This window comes from Phragmites australis, chromosome 10 (genome assembly GCF_958298935.1).
Source record: "Phragmites australis chromosome 10, lpPhrAust1.1, whole genome shotgun sequence".
NCBI classification, from domain to species: domain Eukaryota; kingdom Viridiplantae; phylum Streptophyta; class Magnoliopsida; order Poales; family Poaceae; genus Phragmites; species Phragmites australis.
In genome coordinates, this window is record NC_084930.1 from 3,094,804 (window position 1) to 3,113,666 (window position 18,863).

Genomic DNA, 18,863 nt, shown 5'->3' on the forward strand with positions numbered 1-18,863 from the left:
GATGGCCTTCCTCTTTTGCGCTAAGGACAACTGCCCAGCAAGGGGCGCTGTCATGGAGGGTTATGACGGTGGAAGGGGGGACCGCTCAGCCGAGGAGGTAGAGAGCGGTGTGTCGTGGAGCCAGCTTTGCACCTTCGAACGACCCGACGAAGTGGCCCCTAGATGGAAGGGAGGTGTGAGAGGAGATAGGGACGCCAGAGAGAGGGCCCGGTTAGAGGCTGTTGAGGGAAGCTCCAGCGTTGGGTGGTGGGTGGACGCCGAGCTCGGGGTGAGCGTCGGCGGGGGGAAGGGGTTGGAGCGCTCTCCATCCTCCTTTTGTTGGGAGTAAAACTTGTTTCTTTATGTTGATTTGCCTGTTGTGAAAACAGTTTGCGTATATTTAGCAGCAAGAGTCTAACATATTCTAAGAGCGCAAGCTTTCTTTAAGATTTCGTTGCACCAATGGTAGTTGCACATCAAATTTTTTACATGTGCTTCTGTATATACGATTAAACATCACAATTAATATGTGCAATAGCTCATTTGCACTAGTGCTTACCTTGAGTATCTTCCGTAGATAATATCATTTAATAAAAGAGGCAGCACGCATTGCTAATTATGCCTCAATTCATCTGTTTATTTCTTCAGATGAGTTTTGTTTTATATAGTTTGCAATATATGCATGACAATTATTAAGTGTACCATTATTTTAGGGCCTTTTACCATTATGTTTTGGAAGGCGTCATGTGGTTTTCTAAGGAACAATGCACTCACTCACAAGTTCTTAGACGACTTGTCCTTTTCTTTACCACTTGTTGTAAAACATCTCGTCATCTCCATTCTTGTCTGTCACTAGTACCTTAATAATGTTCTTAAATTTATTGTGAGTAGTGACCGTACTTTTCTGGCACTGTAGGATTTGTTCCTGATCTGGCTACATGTCGTTCAATGAGTGTCAATGAAAAGAGAGAACTTGTCCGTGAATTGTCGAAGTGTCAGCGCAGTGCACCTGAACAGCTATAAGAATGGACTCGCCGTGAAATATCAGAGGTTCTGTGTGCTGAGTTACGAAAAGAGAGAAAAGAGAAAACATTTTCTTCAATACCAAAACAGAAAATGCTAAATTTTCTCTTCAAAGTCATGAATGGAGAATCATCTTACCCTAGGAAACATAAGAAAAGGAAATCAAACCCTGAGCCGAACACTATTAACCTTCCATCCCCTTCCAAAAGACAGAGAAACAATGACAGTTCATCATTGCTTCCAGTTACGGCAAGCACTCCAGTATTAATTGGTGTAAGTTCACTGACAGAAAAAGCTCACCTTTGCCAAAATTCAGCCTGTAGGGCTACTCTTAACCCAGAAGATAAATTTTGCAAACGTTGCTCATGCTGTATTTGTTTCAAATAAGATGACAATAAGGATCCTACCCTCTGGCTATTCTGCGATTCAGATCAACCCTTGCAGGAAAATTCATGTGGTTTTTCATGTCACCTTGAATGTGCTCACAAGGATGAAAGATCTGGCATTCTACTGAGTGGACAGTCAAAGAAACTTGACGGTGATTATTACTGCACTTACTGTGGAAAACAAAATGATTTGCTCGGGTATTTTTCTTAAACATTGTTTTCAGTTACATCTGTTTTATATTCGAACATTTCATATAGTAGCACACATCTGTTTCGGTACTTTTGCTTCCAGTCCTACTAATTAGCTGCCATAATATATCAATTCTATATTAGCAAGTCATCACTACAATTCAGTAATTTAGCACAATTAGTCTTTTAGCTTCTTTTTTGGAGGGCTATCTTCAATCCTTCCAGCCTGTAAGATCCCCCTCCTCCAACCCCCAATAAAACCAAAGCTTAGCAGTAAAATCACTGGGTGCAATACATCTGTAACATATGTTGCATGAAGGTGGGTACAGGAATATGATTGTTTGATTGTTTCTTCATTGTTGCTTGTCATATTAATTGCAAACTGACTTGGGTTTCAGCCATTTTTGTATTTGGAAGGTAGTAATATTAATCGTTAGAACTAGAGCTCTGACTGATTTGCATTATCCTTGAGTTCCAATTGATTTGCACTACTCATACATGCATAAAACATTCAGTGCTATGTCTTCTACTTCTCTAAACAACTTTGGCCCCCATAGATAAAATTAGCTCAGTATTCGTGAAGCTTTTGATGTAGTTGAGACAAACAATAATGTAGTAACCAGAATGTGTCTGGATAGCCTTGAACTATGGGCACACGAGTACAGGACCACGACTGACATACCAGAGATGTCATTTTTGCTTGAGTAGGTGCAGGGACTTCTGGAAGTACTATTCTATGATATAGGCTGTGTTTCTTAGTTCAGTTATGCTTATATCAGTTCTATTCTTTTTACTTCTTTTCCTTCCTTCATCTGTACTCTCTCTTTTGCCTTACTCCCTTTGTTGGGTTTGCCGGTGCTTCTGTTTTTTGTTTTTTAACCAAAATAAAAATAAAAATCGAAGGTAAGGGTGTTTCCCCTTCCATTTCCCTGGAAAAAAAAATCTGTATCTCAGTATTATCACAAATATGTATAAATTAGAAAATACCATCAAATGTGAGGCTTACTAGTGGGCCTAGGGCCACATGCCAGTGACACATTGATGGTATTTTCCAACTCAGGTGCTCTTTGCGATGGAATTATGAAATACATCCTGGTGGAAGAGCTGGTGTCTTTTTCTGTGGTATATTGGTGCTATCAACGAGAAGACCCTGTTCAAATATTTGTAGAGCATGTAACCTAGTTTGATGACCATGCAATTTCCTTTCCTCAGGTGCTGGAAGAAACAACTATTGGTAGGAAAAGTGCTCGGCAGTTGGATGTGTTGTGTCATCGGATTTTTCTTAGTCATAAGATCCTCATATCCACTAAAAAAAATACTTTGTTCTGCATGAAATTGTGGATACAGCAATGAAGAAGCTGGAGGCTGAGGTTGGTCCTATTACTGGCATTCTAGATATGAGTCATGCACTTGTTGGTCGTCTTGTTGTAGGTGCTGAAGTTCAGAAGCTTTGTACCTGTGCCATAGAGGCTCTCCATTCGCTGTTCTCTGGTTCGCTTTCCAAATTCAGAGTAAGTTTCTATGCCTTTTATTTTAGAGTAAATTGCATAAAATTACAAGTATTATGGTATTTGTAACACAAAACTACAAGTATTGTGAATAGTAACACAAAACTACAAGTATTATACACTACTTTCATACAAAACCCGATTTTAATTAGATTCACCCAAAAAATCGTCTTATGTTACTCCAAAATCCTAGAACTTTTTGTATGTATTACATAATCCATGTGCAACCAATTTTAATTAGAATCACCAAAAAGTTGTGTAGAATTTAAACTAAAATTATCTGAAAAAACTACTTTTACAACTCCAAACAGTTGTTAGGGCCTCAAATAAAATCCCAAAAATATGAGAAAAATTCACTAATACTATTATTATCTGATAAAATAATTTTTAAATTATTTTCAGTCCTAGTTTATATGGTTAAAAAGTGAGTTCTTTTGTAATGCTCCATTTATATACTTACAAAGGAACTCACTTTTTCACCATAAAACCTAGGGCTGGAAATAATTTTAGAAATTAGTTCATCATATAAGAAGAATATGAGTGATTTTCCCATATTTTTGGGATTTTATTTGTGGCTCTAATAATTATTAGGAGTTATAAAAGTTGCCTTTTTGGAGAATTTTAGTTTAAACTCTACACAAGAATTTTGGGTGAACTCAAATTAAATGGGTTCAACATGGATTATGAAACACATAAAAAATTCTAGGATTTTTGAAAAATATAAGAATATTTTAGGTGAATCTAATTAAAATTGGGTTTTGTGTGAAATTAATGCATAATACTTGTAGTTTTGTGTTACTAAATACAATATTTGTAGTTTTGTGTTACAAATGGCACAATTTTTATAGTTTTATGCAATTCACTCTTTATTTTATATCTTGCATCTGTAACTGGAATTAATGTTTATATGTAACTTGTAATTCAGGATCCTGTATAGCTCATTGTAATGAACCTGCGAGCAAGTCGCAAACAACAAAAATTGGTGATGTCGGGATAACTAACGTTGACGGTCTGGAGAAATCTCCTGGGGTCTCAGCAGCAGCTTTTGATGAAGAACAACAAATACCCAGGTCAGATGCTCAGGCAGCTTTATTAAGGACATCCTCAAACTTAATGGTGTATAATCGGCGAACACTGAAGGAAAACCTGGACATGATTTTTGCTGGGTCAGAGACTGCGACACACGTGCACACTGGAAATATGTTGTTTGATCCACCTGAATACTCTGCTTCATTGCTACACATCCTACCGAGAGGGACTGTAAACCACAAGGGCGTTACAGGAATCAGCTTTGAAGAAAAATCTGGCGATCATGTTCTTCGAAATGGCTGTTTGAAGGCTGAAACAGATCCAAGGAGTTCATCATGCAAAAGAACTTCAGGAAGATTTGAGGATGGCGGACACGAGAATGAACCTGCAGATCCCAATATAACTGTCCAAACATCTTTGCACAGAGAGTCCTCAAACTTGATGCTTAACAATATGGAAGCTATTTTGCAAAACCTGAATGCAGATACTGATAGATTGGAGAATTCATCAGATGCGCCTAATGAATATTAGTTGGCTGGTCCACAGCTATATTGCGGCTCACTGTTACACATAAGAGAGAATAAGATCAAATCTGGCAATGGAATCAGTGCAATGGGCAGTAAATCAAAAACAGACTACCATATTCCTCGAACAGGCCCTTCGAAGCCTGAAACTGAACCAGAGAGTTCATCAAACAAAAGCCTCTCAGGTAAATCGGAGGAGATCAGCCACAAGGATGGACGCTCAGAAGCATCTTATGAGTACTGTGTTAAGGTGATCAGAAGGCTGGAGTGCGAGGAATACATTGAGGCCAACTTCAGGGCGAAGTTCTTGACATGGTTTTGCTTACGAGCTACTCCACATGAAAGGGGGATAGTTGGTGTGTTCGTGGATACTCTCATCGATGATCCTGTAAGCCTTGCCGGTCAGTTGGATGACACCTTCTCGGATGCAATCTACAGCAAAAGGCCGCATCGGGCGCCATCTGGTTTCTGCATAGAACTTTGGCATTGAGATTGTAGGAGCTACCATAGTTCTATTGTTGGAGCAGATGTCTAGCCCAATTCTTTTGGTAGTCCAGTTCACTGTAACAGTTCGTTAAGTTATCACTTAGGCCTTGTTTGAATGTCGTAGTTTCCAAAAACTATGTTATTGAGAAACTACAATTTTATAAACCAGAACCACGTAATACCATATTTTAGTAAAAAGAGGTCATGGGTGGAGTTTCTAAAACTTCAAAAATACCATAGTTTTAGCAATACTACGATTTTCAAAACTATAAGATTTGTTACCTCCAAACACCTTGGAGTTTTTCAAAACCAAAGTATGTTGCAAAACCATAGTATTTTTCCAAAACTCCATAAAGATTTTGCATCCAAACAGGGCCTTAGCCTTTTCCCTTCCCATCCAATGTTAGACACCCTAATCAACACAGGAGCGTCAACAGTTTGCAACTCGGAGCAGGGTGTATTTTGAAATCTGAATGTGTGCGAAGGTTTACAATTTGAAATATCACTTTCGGTTCTGCAAAATTGAAGTTGCTGGATGTTAGTGTGAGGAACATCAATTTTGACTGAAACATTTCGTTTACTTGAACCAGGGTCCTGATGCCACCCCCAACCCCCCACCAGCACCAAGCCAATAGATGAGCTGCCGGTTACAGCTCAACGACAGGCCCGTCCCTGGGCACGTGCGAAGTGTGCGGCCGTACAGGCCCCCAAATTGCAAGGGCCCCTAATTTTAATATCCATACAATTAATAATATTAGTGCTCAGATATCCTAATCCTCCCCCTTCATTAATTTACGATTTCACAAAAAAATCTCATTAGAGACCATGAAGCACAAAATTTTTCTCTCGAAATGTTCTTTTCTTTCGCACAGACAATTGATATAAGTTTATTCACGTGCCTCTAGTTTGCTCTATTGGAGTCGTAGCTAGTTCATGTTTTATTGGGGCCTTCACGAGCGATAAACGCTGCACCGAATCAAGTTGTTTCGTCGCTTTTCATAGCTACTATTGAGTGTGTACTTGAATTTATTGTACTTGTTATTTTGTTCATTCATGTATTTGTGTGTTTGAGTTGTCAGCCATGTGTTATATAGCTTGGATGGAAAACACTAGCGCTAGGCGGAGCAGGACCGCTTCGCTTACACCTATACTTTTGGTCTAGGCTTTTTGCCTTTTCCCCCTATTTTCTTGTGTTGATATGCAATATTTTCCCATTTTCTCTATTTTATGTGTTCATTTGCCAAAAATACAAGAGTCTAAGGCCGCCTAGTCGTAGACTAGGCGCTAGACAGAGTCTGACTACCCGCTTAACGCATAGCGCTTTTTGAAACATTGGAAAATACAACATTAGTGTTGGTTTTAACTTGAATTGTACACCCTACTAGAAATAATAATGAAGTCTATGTACTTGCTAGCTAATATTGATACGTCTTTTGGTTTCTTTCATACTGTTATATTTGATATCATTTATGAGGAAGTCCTTGACAAAAAAAAAATGATTGGTATTTTAGTACAAAAGCGTCCTACAAAGATTTATTAGTAGATGAATGATGCTTTTTAATTAAAGGCTAAATAATGCTAGTTTGAAGACATGTGTCCAGGTCTAAAAAAAAAGGAAAGAAGACATTTTTTCAAGCAATATATTTATCAGTGGTACAAATAAATTATATAAAATTAGCATTTCTATTTTGGTAGTTAAGATTAGGGGCTAATTTAATATTTAGCATAGGGCCCCGAAATTTTCGGGGACGGCCCTGCTCAATGAGAAGTGCAACCTGTAATTTGCACGAGTAGCTCTCGGCTGGGCATACATCCTCCATTCCTCCCCTTGGACACGTAATCATATTCATATCATGTATGCTGCGAGTTGTTCTGAATGCATCTTTTTCGTTCCGTGCAAGTATTGTAATGTGAACTGAGGACACACTTGTTTAATTGTTTTCTTACTACCATGTAAAAATAGTAACATGTATGGCGTATCAGTTAGAACACATAAGCTGCAGGATGCATGTGTTTGAGATTCTGGCACCAAATATGTGACTTCATTTTTAAGAATGTGTTTTTTCTGCTCTTTAGAAGAAACAACAGTGAGTTTCAAAGAAGAATCTGGGTCACGAACATTTGGCTTGGTCCACAGCTCCAGACCTGTGGCGTTTGGCTTTGGTCTAGTTTCAGTCTCTCAGAGTTATTTGTGATCAGTCACTGCAAATGAGGTTCCTGAAATGTTTGCATTTCTTTGGTTGAACGTGGCACACCCACAACCTCGGCGTGCGCAGGCAGAACGACGAGCTGAGTGCACGGTGAAGCTGGCGTGGAGGCGCGCGGTGGGCAGGCGGAACATCTCAGGCTCGGAGGGTGGTGTCTCGGTCGAACTTAACCTGTGGCACTTCGTTTGTTTAAGGGAAAAATAGTCGGGGAAACTCTTACTGTGGTACATATATATTATATGAAGAAAGAAAGAAGGAAAAAAAACTGAACAGAATCTTTAAGAGAGGCAAAGACAACCGGAGAAGAAGAGAAAAAAAAAACTAAACAAAAGTACTAAACCAAACAGAGAAAAGAAGATTAAGAGTCTTATTCATCGTGTGCAGTTGGAAAGCAACATCATTCTTAAAGCCATTTATCCATCCTTGAAAGGTAGGATTAATTTTCCTGAATATGAAACCATTCCTTTATTTTCAAATATTCCAGGCAGCTATGATAAAGACCTCCATGAAGAAAGATCCTTGAAATTCAATCTTTGTTTCTGCAGCATGTTGAAGAACTGTAAATGTTGATCCCAGTGGATGTTCAGTGCCTGCCATCATCTAGAGTTGAGAGAGCAATCAATGAAGAGATGATATGCCGTTTCCTCCACCTTCAAGCTACAACGAATACAACAGTAGTCATTCCTCTCAATTTTGCACTCCTTCCTTTTCAAGATACTCCTTGTGTTTAATCTACCCATTAGGAGAAGCCATGTAAAAACTTTCAGTTTTCTGCTGCATTTGGATTTCCAAACCTAAAGAATTGGAGCTAGCGGAGTAATTGAATTGAAGGGAATAGCATAGAATTTATTTGCAAAGTATTTGTTGGACCCCCAAATATAGTGTCATTCATTTGTCTGAGTGTATGTTCATGTAACTGCATGATCTTTATTGTAGAACTTGTAGCTCTTGAAAAGCTTGCTCTGACAATGGAAGGTGGAAATGTTTCTGAATAAAGCTGTCATGCCTATACTCTGCAATTGATAAATTTTCATTTTTTTGCAAAAGAGAAGAGCCTTGGGAGCTGTTCTCTGAGGTAGTGCTCATTCCAAACATCATTCCAAAAAAGTATAGTGCTACCATCTCCTACCTTGCAGCAGACAATCCCTTTGAAATGATCAACATGTTTCAAAATATCCTTCCACCAGAATGAGTCCTTATCAAGAGAAGCATGGGGGTACTTGACCATCTGAGTAATGTGTGTCTTAGATTAACTTGACTCAAGGAAGGTCAATTTTATTATAGAGTTTATGAAGATGTTTGATCGAAAGAGCTTCATTTTGAATTCTCAAGTTGATCACCCCTAGACCACCCTTCTGTTTTGGTCTGCAAACTTTGTTCCATGCCACTAAAAGCTTGTTCTTTGCATTTATATTTGATCCTCGCCACGAGCAGTTTTTTCTTGCCCTATCAATATTCTCGATCACAGTTCCAAGTAGTTTTAAGGTGCACATCGTGTAAGTAGGCAGTGTTGACAGAGTTGAGTTGACCATTTCCAATCTACTTGCCATTGTGAGAAAATTGGATATGGTTGTTAACCTTCTCTTAACTCTATTCATCCGAGGAGCATGGTCCTTTACTCTTATCTTGGTTGTCCCTAGTGGTAATCCTAGATAGGTGAAGGGAAGAGAACCAATTGAACAACTAAAGACACCTGCCAGCTCAGAAGATTTTTGTTGACTAATGTTTATTGGGATCATGCAAGATTTAACTTTAGTTAAGATTTCTCTTGACTATCCTATAAAATGTTTAGAGTATGCCTTTAAGGCAAAACAACTCTTTTTGTGATCCTTTCATGATCAGAATGGTGTCATCAACATACCGGATGATAGGAAAATCATTTTCATCTGATTTTGTAGAGGCTTTGAAAGGATACCCAATCTGTGAGCTTTGTTCACAATGCATTGAAGCATATCAGTAGCAATCACAAAGAGAAGGGCTGATAAAGGATCCCCTTGTCTAACACCACTTGTGTCGGAGGGTGAACTCCTGTCGCAGGGATCCTGGGGGACCCCTTTTTAGATATTCGACCGGGGGATGATTCTGAATATGTTCGCCTGAGAAATAAATGGGTATGAATGCGATGGCCGGCGGTGCGGAATGATCTAATACGGAAAGGAGTAAATGCACTGGTGTTTAGACAGGTTCCGGCCGCACGGGGGCGTAACACCCTACTCCTGTATGGATACTATAAATACCCTGAGGAAGTCCCTCAAGGATGTTGCTGGTTACAAGAATGTTGGTCTATCTTAGAGCCTGGGGCTCTTTGTTCTTCAGCCTGACTCGTGTTGTTCACTTCTCAGCTGTTTTTTCTCTTGTGCTGTGTTTTTCCACACTACTCAGCTCTCCTTTTATTTGCCGTCGGCGGCTTTAAATACCCGCCGGCAGCAGCGTGCCCCGAACGGGAGGGGGAGCACGAGTTCCGAGACACCATAAATGGAAAGGGCGTCATCATTTCCTCTGGGCGAAGTGACCGGGGGTGAAAAATACGTCGCACGCCCGGTCATCCGTCACCATAAATGCACTGGCAACGGGCGCTGTGGAGAGAGCCCACCGGGCAGCCGCAGAGCGGCCCGGCGTGCCCGCCCTGTCTTGTTCCCCTGCCACAGCAGCGCGGTAGACGGAACGCCTCGGCCCTTACGACGTTATCCCGAGACGGGCCGGATGGCACGGGATGGGACCCGTGCAATTAATAACCCCACGCCCTTCTACCAGAACGTGGCAGGGACTGACGCTGAGCGCGATGGAGCAGTTGGAGGTGACAGGCCACGCACGCTCTTTAAATGCGGCCTTGGGCCTTTGACTGGCTGACACCTCATCGGTGGGCCCCTCGGGGGCCACTGCCAGGGGGCTCCCTGGGTCGTCGGGGTACCGAGTGCTCGGGGGTCACCGTTCGCCTCCCCGAGCACTCTCTCCCGAGAATGTCATTTCTTGTCGTCGGGGTACCGAGTGCTCGGGGGTATTGTTCACCTCCCCGAGCACTCTCTCCCGGGCACACTTGTATGGATCCTCAGGGAACCGAGTGCTCGGGGGCTGCTGCGCGCAGCCCCGAGCACTCTCTCCCGAAACTTCCTTCGGTGGGTCCTCGGGATACTTGGATGCCCAGGGGCCACCGCTAGTGACCCCGGGCACGTTTCTCCCGGTACTTAGCTTTGCTGGTCGTCGGGGGACTTGAGTGCTCGGAGGTCACCGTACACCTTCCCGAGTACTTTCTTCCCGGTACTTAAATTTCGTAGATCATCGGGGAACTGGGGTACTTCGGGGGCCACCGACTGTGGCCCCGAGCGCCCTCTCCCGGGACTCGATCTTTTTCACCTTACGGGAGAGACTCCGCGGGATGGCGCCATGTGGCGGATTACTGGCCTGGCCTCGGAATTCGGGGATCCCCGGTTCCTGATACAACGACAACTTGCAGTTAAAGAAATTGCCAGGGATTCCATTAAGAAGCACCGAAGAAGAGCCAAGGCTAAAAATATTTTCTATCCATCTCTAATTGAAACCAAGCTGCTTGATCATGCATAAAATTCTATTGTGTTCAACTATGTCAAAAGCTTTTTCAAAATCATATTTTAAGATCACCAACTCTTCTTTAGATTGATGGCATTGATGTAGGAATTCATAAGCTCATGCTAAGCAATCTTGGATTGTCCTGTTTTTGATAAACCTATACTGATTTCTGTGAAATACAGATATGATGACATCTTGAAGTCTATTTGCAATAAGTTTAGTAATCAGCTTGAGCACAATGTTGAAAAGAGAAATTGCTCTGTAGCCATTAACTGAAGCAGGGTTGTTATTTTTGGGATCAAGGTGATGAAGGTGCTGTAAATTGTCTGCAAATCAATAGCACCATTGAAGAAATCGTTGCAAAGGCAGTAGAAATCCTCTCTGATGAAATGCCATTATTGTTTCATGAAAAGACCATTAAATCCGTCTGGGCCTGGTGACTTGTCTATTGGCATGTTTTTGACTACTCTATCAATCTCATCCTTTGTGTAAGGCTCTAAGAGACCATCCAGATGATCAAATTTTCGTACTAAATCTTCCAGTTAAAAAACATTTCTAGTTTATTTGAATTTCTCATTCTATTTTTGAAAGCTTCAAGAAGAATGGTTGCTTTTTCATCGTGGTCACTGACTAATCTACCATCCTATGCTTCAAGGCAAGTAATTATGTTTCTTCTATATCTCTTAGTAGCCGCTGCTTGGAAAATTTTTGTGTTTTCATCTCCAAAAACCGCCCACCTTATAGTGCACCTCTTTCTCCAATACTCATTCTTGTGATGAAGCAACTTTAAAATGTGTTTCTTTAAAATCTCTCTAAGATTGCTTTCTTGAATGAACAGAGATCTTCGTTCTTCTAATTTGTCCAAAACAGCCAAAATATCATTATAAACTTAGATCCGATTATTTAGTTTAGGTAAATCCTTGCTCCATCTCTTTAAGATTCTTCTTAACAACTTGAATTTAGCAGTAATTCTTGTGGCACTATTGTCAACCTTGACCGATGTGTTCCATGTGTTTTCAACCAAATCCAAGAAACTCAGATGATCAATCCAATAATTCTCAAATCTAAAATTTGAGCTTTCGGGATTTTGGTACCAATTTGTACCATGCAATGATTATGATCAGATGTTGGTTTAGCCAGGGGAAGAAGAAGGGTGTTTGTGTAATCCACAATCCAATTAGTTGAGGTAAAGCACCAGTCAAACTGCTTTAGAAGTGCTTCCTCCTGCATGTTATTGTAGGTAAATTTTATTCATTTCAAAGGTATTTCAAATAAACCCTAATTGCTAATAACTTCATTGAAAATGCAAATGTCATTCATATTATCACCATGCTTGTTTCTGTCTTCCAAAGATCTATAGAAATTAAAGTCTCCTATTATCATCTAGTTTTTGTCCTCCTCAATTTGAAGATCATTAAGGTAATTGATAAAAGAATCCCTCTCTTGACCATGACATAGTCCATAAATAGACATGAGATACCACCGATCAACATTCAGAGTGGAAGTAAAAGCTATCGTTAGGGCGTAAGAAGCTTAGACGATCACATTCCCAATAAATAGAGAGCCAATCCAACGAATGAGGATTCCGCCAGAGGCCCCAATAGATGGGGCAAAAGAAAATTTGGTAAACCTTTTGGGAGCAAACTTCTTGAGAAGTTATCAATCATCTCTCGCTTGGTTTCTTGAAGACAAAAAATGGAGCATGAACTCTCTTTAATCTTGGCTTACCATTGATAAGTGGCAACACATCTGCATCCTGTAGGAACACATCAGCTAATTCATTGTCTAGGGCATATATCGGAACTATCCATGATCTCCCCTTGCACAACCCCCCCCCCCCCAAACAAAGCCCCACCTAATAACCAAGGAGAGGTCTAGAGGAGTTCCACTGATAATTTTGCTGAGTTGTTCCACTAGGAAAGGATGTACTAGTTGCGCCATTGTCATGAACTGACTCTGTTGTGTAGGAGAAAAGACTGCTAGTTGACACTGCTGATTCTGGGTTCCCCTCTTAGAAGTCACTTGATCTATTGTGTTCTCATTGTTAAAATGTGCAGAAGAGTCATATATCTTAAATTGCTTAAAGTTGTCTTGTTGCATAGTAACTGAAAGAGGAGTTGAGACAACATTTGCTGCAGGAACTAGAGTTCTATCTCACACTGAGGTATGCCAAACCTGAAAGTCAGAATCTAAACTTGCACCTTGACAAAACAGCTGACCCGAGGAAGAAGAGGATGAGCCTGCAACTGAAAAAACATTTGAGACTGAGCTATTTTGGTCGTTCATCTGCAATGGAGTACTGTTGGACTGAACATTGTTGTTTGTCCTCCCACAGAGCTTAGCCTCGATCTTAGTCGTCTGCTATTGTTTACTTTGAGGCAATATTTGATAACATGACCGTAATTATAACAACCTTTGCATCTCACCTCTATTGAACACTCCCTGGCAAGATGCTCCGGCCTAAGACAGTTGAAGCAAGTTTGAGGTTGGGAAGATAGAGCAGAACGGGAAGCTAGGCCAGAATATGCTATATCTCCGTAGTCTTCAACAATCAGTCCACTTGCTAGCTGAGCAACTGGTGAGGCCTGCTCATCTAGAAGGGGGTTGCAAGGAGAGGTGTACAGGGTAGCAGCTTCAAAGACCAAGTCCCCCTTCAGATTGCTAAAGATTTTCTTGATTGGAATATCTGAGTTCAAGCTTGAGCATCTATGCAAGGAAGGGCTAGCAAGATAATGAACCTGTTTGACATGGCTATTGTGATAAGCATCCAGGAAAAATATTTGCTTGGACTAAACCAACAGACACATAAGGTTTCCAATTTTAACAGCTGGCAGAGCAGAAATTGGCCTGAATTTGATAATAGGAGAATCTTTAACAAGCTTCTTTGCAAAGGAAACTTTCTTGCTGCTATCCAAATTTTTTGACTTCCAATGATGATGTGTGATGAGAGTCCAAGAATTTTGCTCGCCACGATCACAAATCTTTTTCTCTTGTTCCCAATTGTCCCCTCCATCTCTCCACAAATGGAAAGAAACATCAAAATGTTTAGAAACGACACGCTTCAAATCACAGACTTGGAAGCCAACTGCCTTATTAGCAACAGAGAAGCGAAAGTGTCAATCATTCAAGAAGACCACATGGAAACCAACAGGTGAACCACCCAAGCAAGCATGGAGAGCCCAACTCACAGATTATTCCAACAGATGAAAGGTAAAGGGGCGAAAAATAGCAAGCAAGAAGAAACTACCACGAGGAGAGGAAGAGGGATGATGAACCATTGAGCAGAATCTTGAGAGGACCTCTACCTGGAACTTCTTTCCATGTTGAAAATTCCAATCCCTAATGAACTCCAGAGTTGGATCCATGGCGCTGAGCTAAAATTCAAAAGAGACCATTGCTGAGGAGTTGGTGAGAGATGAGAGAGGAGCTGGTGATGGAAGTGGATCTAGAGGTGAGAGAAAGCATCATCAGGTCAATGGAGAGCTCGACAACTAGACTTTGCAGAAGTGAGCTTCCAACTCCAGCGAGGGGGGGGGGGGGGGGAGGGCGTGCGTGAAGGCCACGATGCAATGTGGGACAGCGAGGAATGGGGCGTTGCTACTCCATCGAGTGGCGGGGGCGGCAGGGAGGCAAGAGTTTGGCGGTGGGGCAAGGAGCACGCAGTGGCCCTTTAGCTGTTTTGTTTGTTATGGCTAAAGTTTTGTCCTTCCTCAATTGTGCACTTTAGTTGATGTGCTCTCCAAAACGAAGCAAGATGGACTGAAGCGCACAGCCACACAGGCAACCGAGGAAGACCAAAATATCTCATCCATGCCCCAGTGAGCCTTGTTTTGACAACGGGGTAAACCCTTTTCCACTACCAAGATAACAGAATTAGTCTTACAACGAGAACAAAAGACTAAAGATTCACAAATAAGCAAAGGGAAGGAGGAGAGATTAGTATGTCCAAGTGCCAACAATTAACATGATGCAAACAAAAACGGGCAGGTCCTAGAGAAGCAACTACGAAAAAACCAAAGTACTGAAGAAGGAAAGGGGATAGATCAGAGCTGAGATGGCCTAGCCAACAGGATGCTACTCGTGGGATATCAAAGAAGAGGACATCAGGATTTGCGTGATCAAGCACCAGCATGGTCTTCCTCAATCTGATGTTGAACATCCTCATCCTGAGAGTGGAGTAGCTACAACTAAGCAGTGGGACGTGCTGGGTGTCCACCCAGGAGGTGGTTCACCATTTTCAAGAGACCTTGGGTGCCACACAATATGTCTTCCTTGCTCATTTCATTAAGCAAATTGTCCAAATTTTCAAAAAGGAACAAACATGAAAATAATATCAGTTGGGTCTCTTGGTAATTTCTTATCAAAATATGCCTTACTGCAGGCTTTCCAAATGGACCAGCAGATGTTAGCCAATCCAAGAGTAGCTAAAGATTTCCCAGCCAGGAAGTTATCATTAAACCATGTATAGTATTGTTGTAAAGAGTTAGGGATAGTATCTGCACAAATGAAAGTAGCAACCACACCCCAAGCAACCTTAGTAACGAGGCAAAGGAAAAAGAGATGTTGGCAAGTTTCATTATGAGTGCAAAAATAACAAGGAGGGATCTCACTCCATTTTCTTTTAGTCAAATTGTCTTTTGTGAGAATAGAATTATGTTCCATTAACTATAAGAAGATTTTAATCTTCATGCGAATTTTGGCTTTCCAAATGTGCTTAAATGGCTGATAGGGAGCATTCTTCACCAGCCAGTTATACATAGACTTAACACTGAAGGTACCTTTTTTGTCAAAAGACCAAGATACAATATCATTAGTATCACCTAGATGGATACTCCGAAGCCAACTCTGAATCAAATACCAATGTATTTGAAGATCATTAGTAAGCTATCTTCTAAAAGTAAGATTCTAATGCAACTGATGGTAGTCATGCACAATGATATTATTTTTATTACAAATAGAATATAAAGTTGAAGACATAGAAGATAGAGGGCTAGAAGAAATCCACACATTCTCCTAAAATCTAGCAGTTTTACATTGCCAATCAGAACCTTTATGCCATGAAGATACAAGCTTTTAATTTTTAGCAGGTCAGACCAGCAAGGGGAGTCATTATATTTGTGCTTGACAATAGCAACAAAATCATTTTGGAGGTACTTTTTACGAACAATTGCTTGCCACAAGCCTGAACCAATTTTAATCTTCCACCACCATTTTCACATAAGTGCAATATTCAACTTGCTTAAATCATTAGTTCCTAGGCCCATTTTTTTCTTAGGTAAACATATTTTCTCTCATCTAATCAAATGATATTTTTTCTTGGAACTCCCTCCTTGCCAAAAGAATTTTCTTCTAGTAAGGTCAATCCTCTCAAGGATTGTTTTGGGAAGTAAAAACATTGACATCTCATAAGTAGGGACATTAGAAAGACTTGAATTAATAAGGATTAGCCTACCACTAAAACAGAGTAGGTTACCTTGCCAGACATCTAATTTTTTAAACACCTTCTCTTCTACTGTTACCCAGTCTTCAAGATGGAGCCTACTAGGGTTGACAGGGACTCCAAGGTATTTAAGAGGAAAGGAATCAATCTGACAATGAAAGATATCAGCATACTTCATAGCAATGTCAATGACCGGGACTCCAAGTATGATACTTCATAGCAATGCCCCAGTGAGCCTTGTAGAGTAGCAGAAAATGGAACTGGCATGCAAGCTCCCTGCATGAGGTGATGAGCATGACCCAACCCATCCACTGGATCACTTGCCCTGTCGTCATATGCCATGTCTCTGACTAAGGTAACAAAGTCAGTAGCACAGGGGAGAAGACTAGTAATGGATCAGGAGGATGAGTAGGAAACTTGCATTCAGAAACCAAGGCAACCTACCAAGCTGCTTCTGCCAAGTGCTGCTGCTCAGAATCAGATATTCAGAATAGATTACGGTATGCTTGTGGAGCCATTCAACCACACTATATGCATGCATGGTAGCATTGAATAGTACACTCCAAGACCACGCACAAACCTGACCACATCCAAGGAGAGACATAAGACGAACAATGGTCAGAGTTTCAGATTATCATCCAAAGTTCTCTTTTTACTAATCCCAGTGCCGAATTTATCTCCGTCTGAAATTTCGCATGATAATGCAGCAGAGTAATCCACGTCTGTAACATTTTTTATAGAATTTTTTTGGGCATTTGGATTGTCATCAATTGTACTCTCGAATAGTGTACTTGCAAAATCCTTTGACCTGAGATCGTCATTGATTCCAGAATGTGTAGTAACACACTTAGAGGCTTCCAAACGCTACTACATAATTGGGTAGTTATAAAGATTGCTTTCGAGTATGTTATGAAACATATCATGGGATGTGAGAGATCAAGATGGAATTTGTCCCTCCTAGATAACGGGAGAGATATCTCTGGGCCCCTCGAGATAGTTGGATTAAGAAAGTGTATAACCATGCCAATATAATTAAAGATTTAATCATGATGAATCCACTACTTGATCGAGTGAATGGTCGAGCTATCACAAGTGTGGCACAAATCTCGCCTTAATCTTGATTGGTATTGTGTGGTAAAGGGGTTAGTGCATGTATATATCAAGTTTTAATCGATATGATCTTTATGTGTGCTCGGGAGTCAATATGTGCTGCCAAGTACCACTATTGACTTGCAATTCAGAAAGGGTTTTCGGGTAGCAGCCGTTTATACATGAACCTAACAGGTCACACACTTAAAGTGATGGAATTTAAAACTTGCATGAATCGACTCTAGTGCAAGTGGGAGATTGTTAGTGATATGCCCTAGAGCCGATCGTGTATGCAGATTGGATCTGCGAATGAGATTTAATATGATTTAATGTCTATTATAGTTTAGAGTCATGGTGGGATTTAATGTGATTAAATACCCATTAGCGTACTCTATATAAGAGGAGGCGGGAGCCGTGGGCGTATGAGTTGATTTTTGCCACCAAACTCTGGCCGCCACCTCTTCCCGAACTCCCTATGAAAGCCTAGTTGGGCGCGCAGTGCTAACACACTGGCATACGACGTTCCATCCATGTACGTGTGGATACTGTGGAGGCACTGATACGATTATTGCGGTGCTGATCGATGTCAATGACACTAGGACGGGTTCAACTACTTCTTCATCATGATCAAGGGCATGGTCAAAGCTTCATGTTCGTGGTCGATGAGGTGGTCAACGTGATCGACTACTTCCTCTACATGGTCACGAAGCTGGTCGAGGACGTGGTGCCCGTGGTCGAAACTGGTCGAGGAACTAGTCGAGGAGCATGACCACCTGCTCGGAGCTGGTCGAGAAGCACAGCCACCTGCTCGGAGCTGGTCGAGGAGTGTGACCACCTACGCAAGGCTAGTCGCGGATCTGATTGAGAAGCTGCTCGAGAAGTTTGACGCGCATAACGTTGGATCGGTCTACTCCAACTCCTCTTATGCTGCACTACGATCAAGTTGTAACGACCTAAGATTTTCTACTTGTATGGTTTCCTATGTGAACATGGTAGACAATTTTTGTTTTTAGGCTAATGTAGCCAACCCGTTCCCCAACACCACCGACACTCCTCTGACTCCAGCCAGATCCACGACCTCCCCACCTTGGTGAGCTCAATTGCAACTCGGGTCGACATCAAGAGGAAGAGAGCAAGGAGAGAGCGAAGGGAGAGAAAAAAGCTAAACATTATATTTATAATGATAATGGTGGGTATATATATGCCATAATCTACAATTCAGAAGTAGTCTTCCTCTGGATTATGAATTATAACATAATCTACCTCTAGAATGTAGAATTTGTATGTTTATTTTCGATTCTAATTTTAAAATCAAAATCCTAGAATCATTAAAAAAACAGCCCTAAGTGTGGCTTTTGTGTGGAATTTCTGATTTTTTTGTTTTGTTTTTAGAGGTCTAATTTTTGGGGTTTTTTTTCTTGTTGAGTTTTTTTTTGTTCGATCTGTTTTTCTAGTGG

General features: G+C 41.1%; 1 protein-coding gene and 1 pseudogene across 1 annotated transcript; both read left to right on the forward strand.

Annotated features, from left to right (window-relative positions):
• Positions 1-906: 906 nt before the first annotated feature.
• LOC133931104 (VIN3-like protein 2) lies at positions 907-5,227 on the forward strand (annotated as a pseudogene).
• LOC133883442 (uncharacterized) lies at positions 4,019-4,700 on the forward strand. The gene is made up of 2 exons (XM_062322774.1): positions 4,019-4,155; positions 4,257-4,700. Exons 1-2 carry the CDS (start codon positions 4,134-4,136, stop codon positions 4,643-4,645), a joined length of 411 nt encoding a protein of 136 aa, XP_062178758.1. The 5' UTR covers positions 4,019-4,133; the 3' UTR covers positions 4,646-4,700.
• Positions 5,228-18,863: the final 13,636 nt, after the last annotated feature.

What these genes read in the sequence shown, in the direction of transcription:
- LOC133883442 (XM_062322774.1), top strand. Translation starts at nt 4,134, where the DNA reads ATGAAGAACAACAAATACCCAG. An exon ending in GAAGAACAACAAATACCCAG is followed by an intron (nt 4,156 to 4,256) that starts GTCAGATGCTCA and finishes TTGCTGGGTCAG; the next exon opens with AGACTGCGACACACGTGCAC.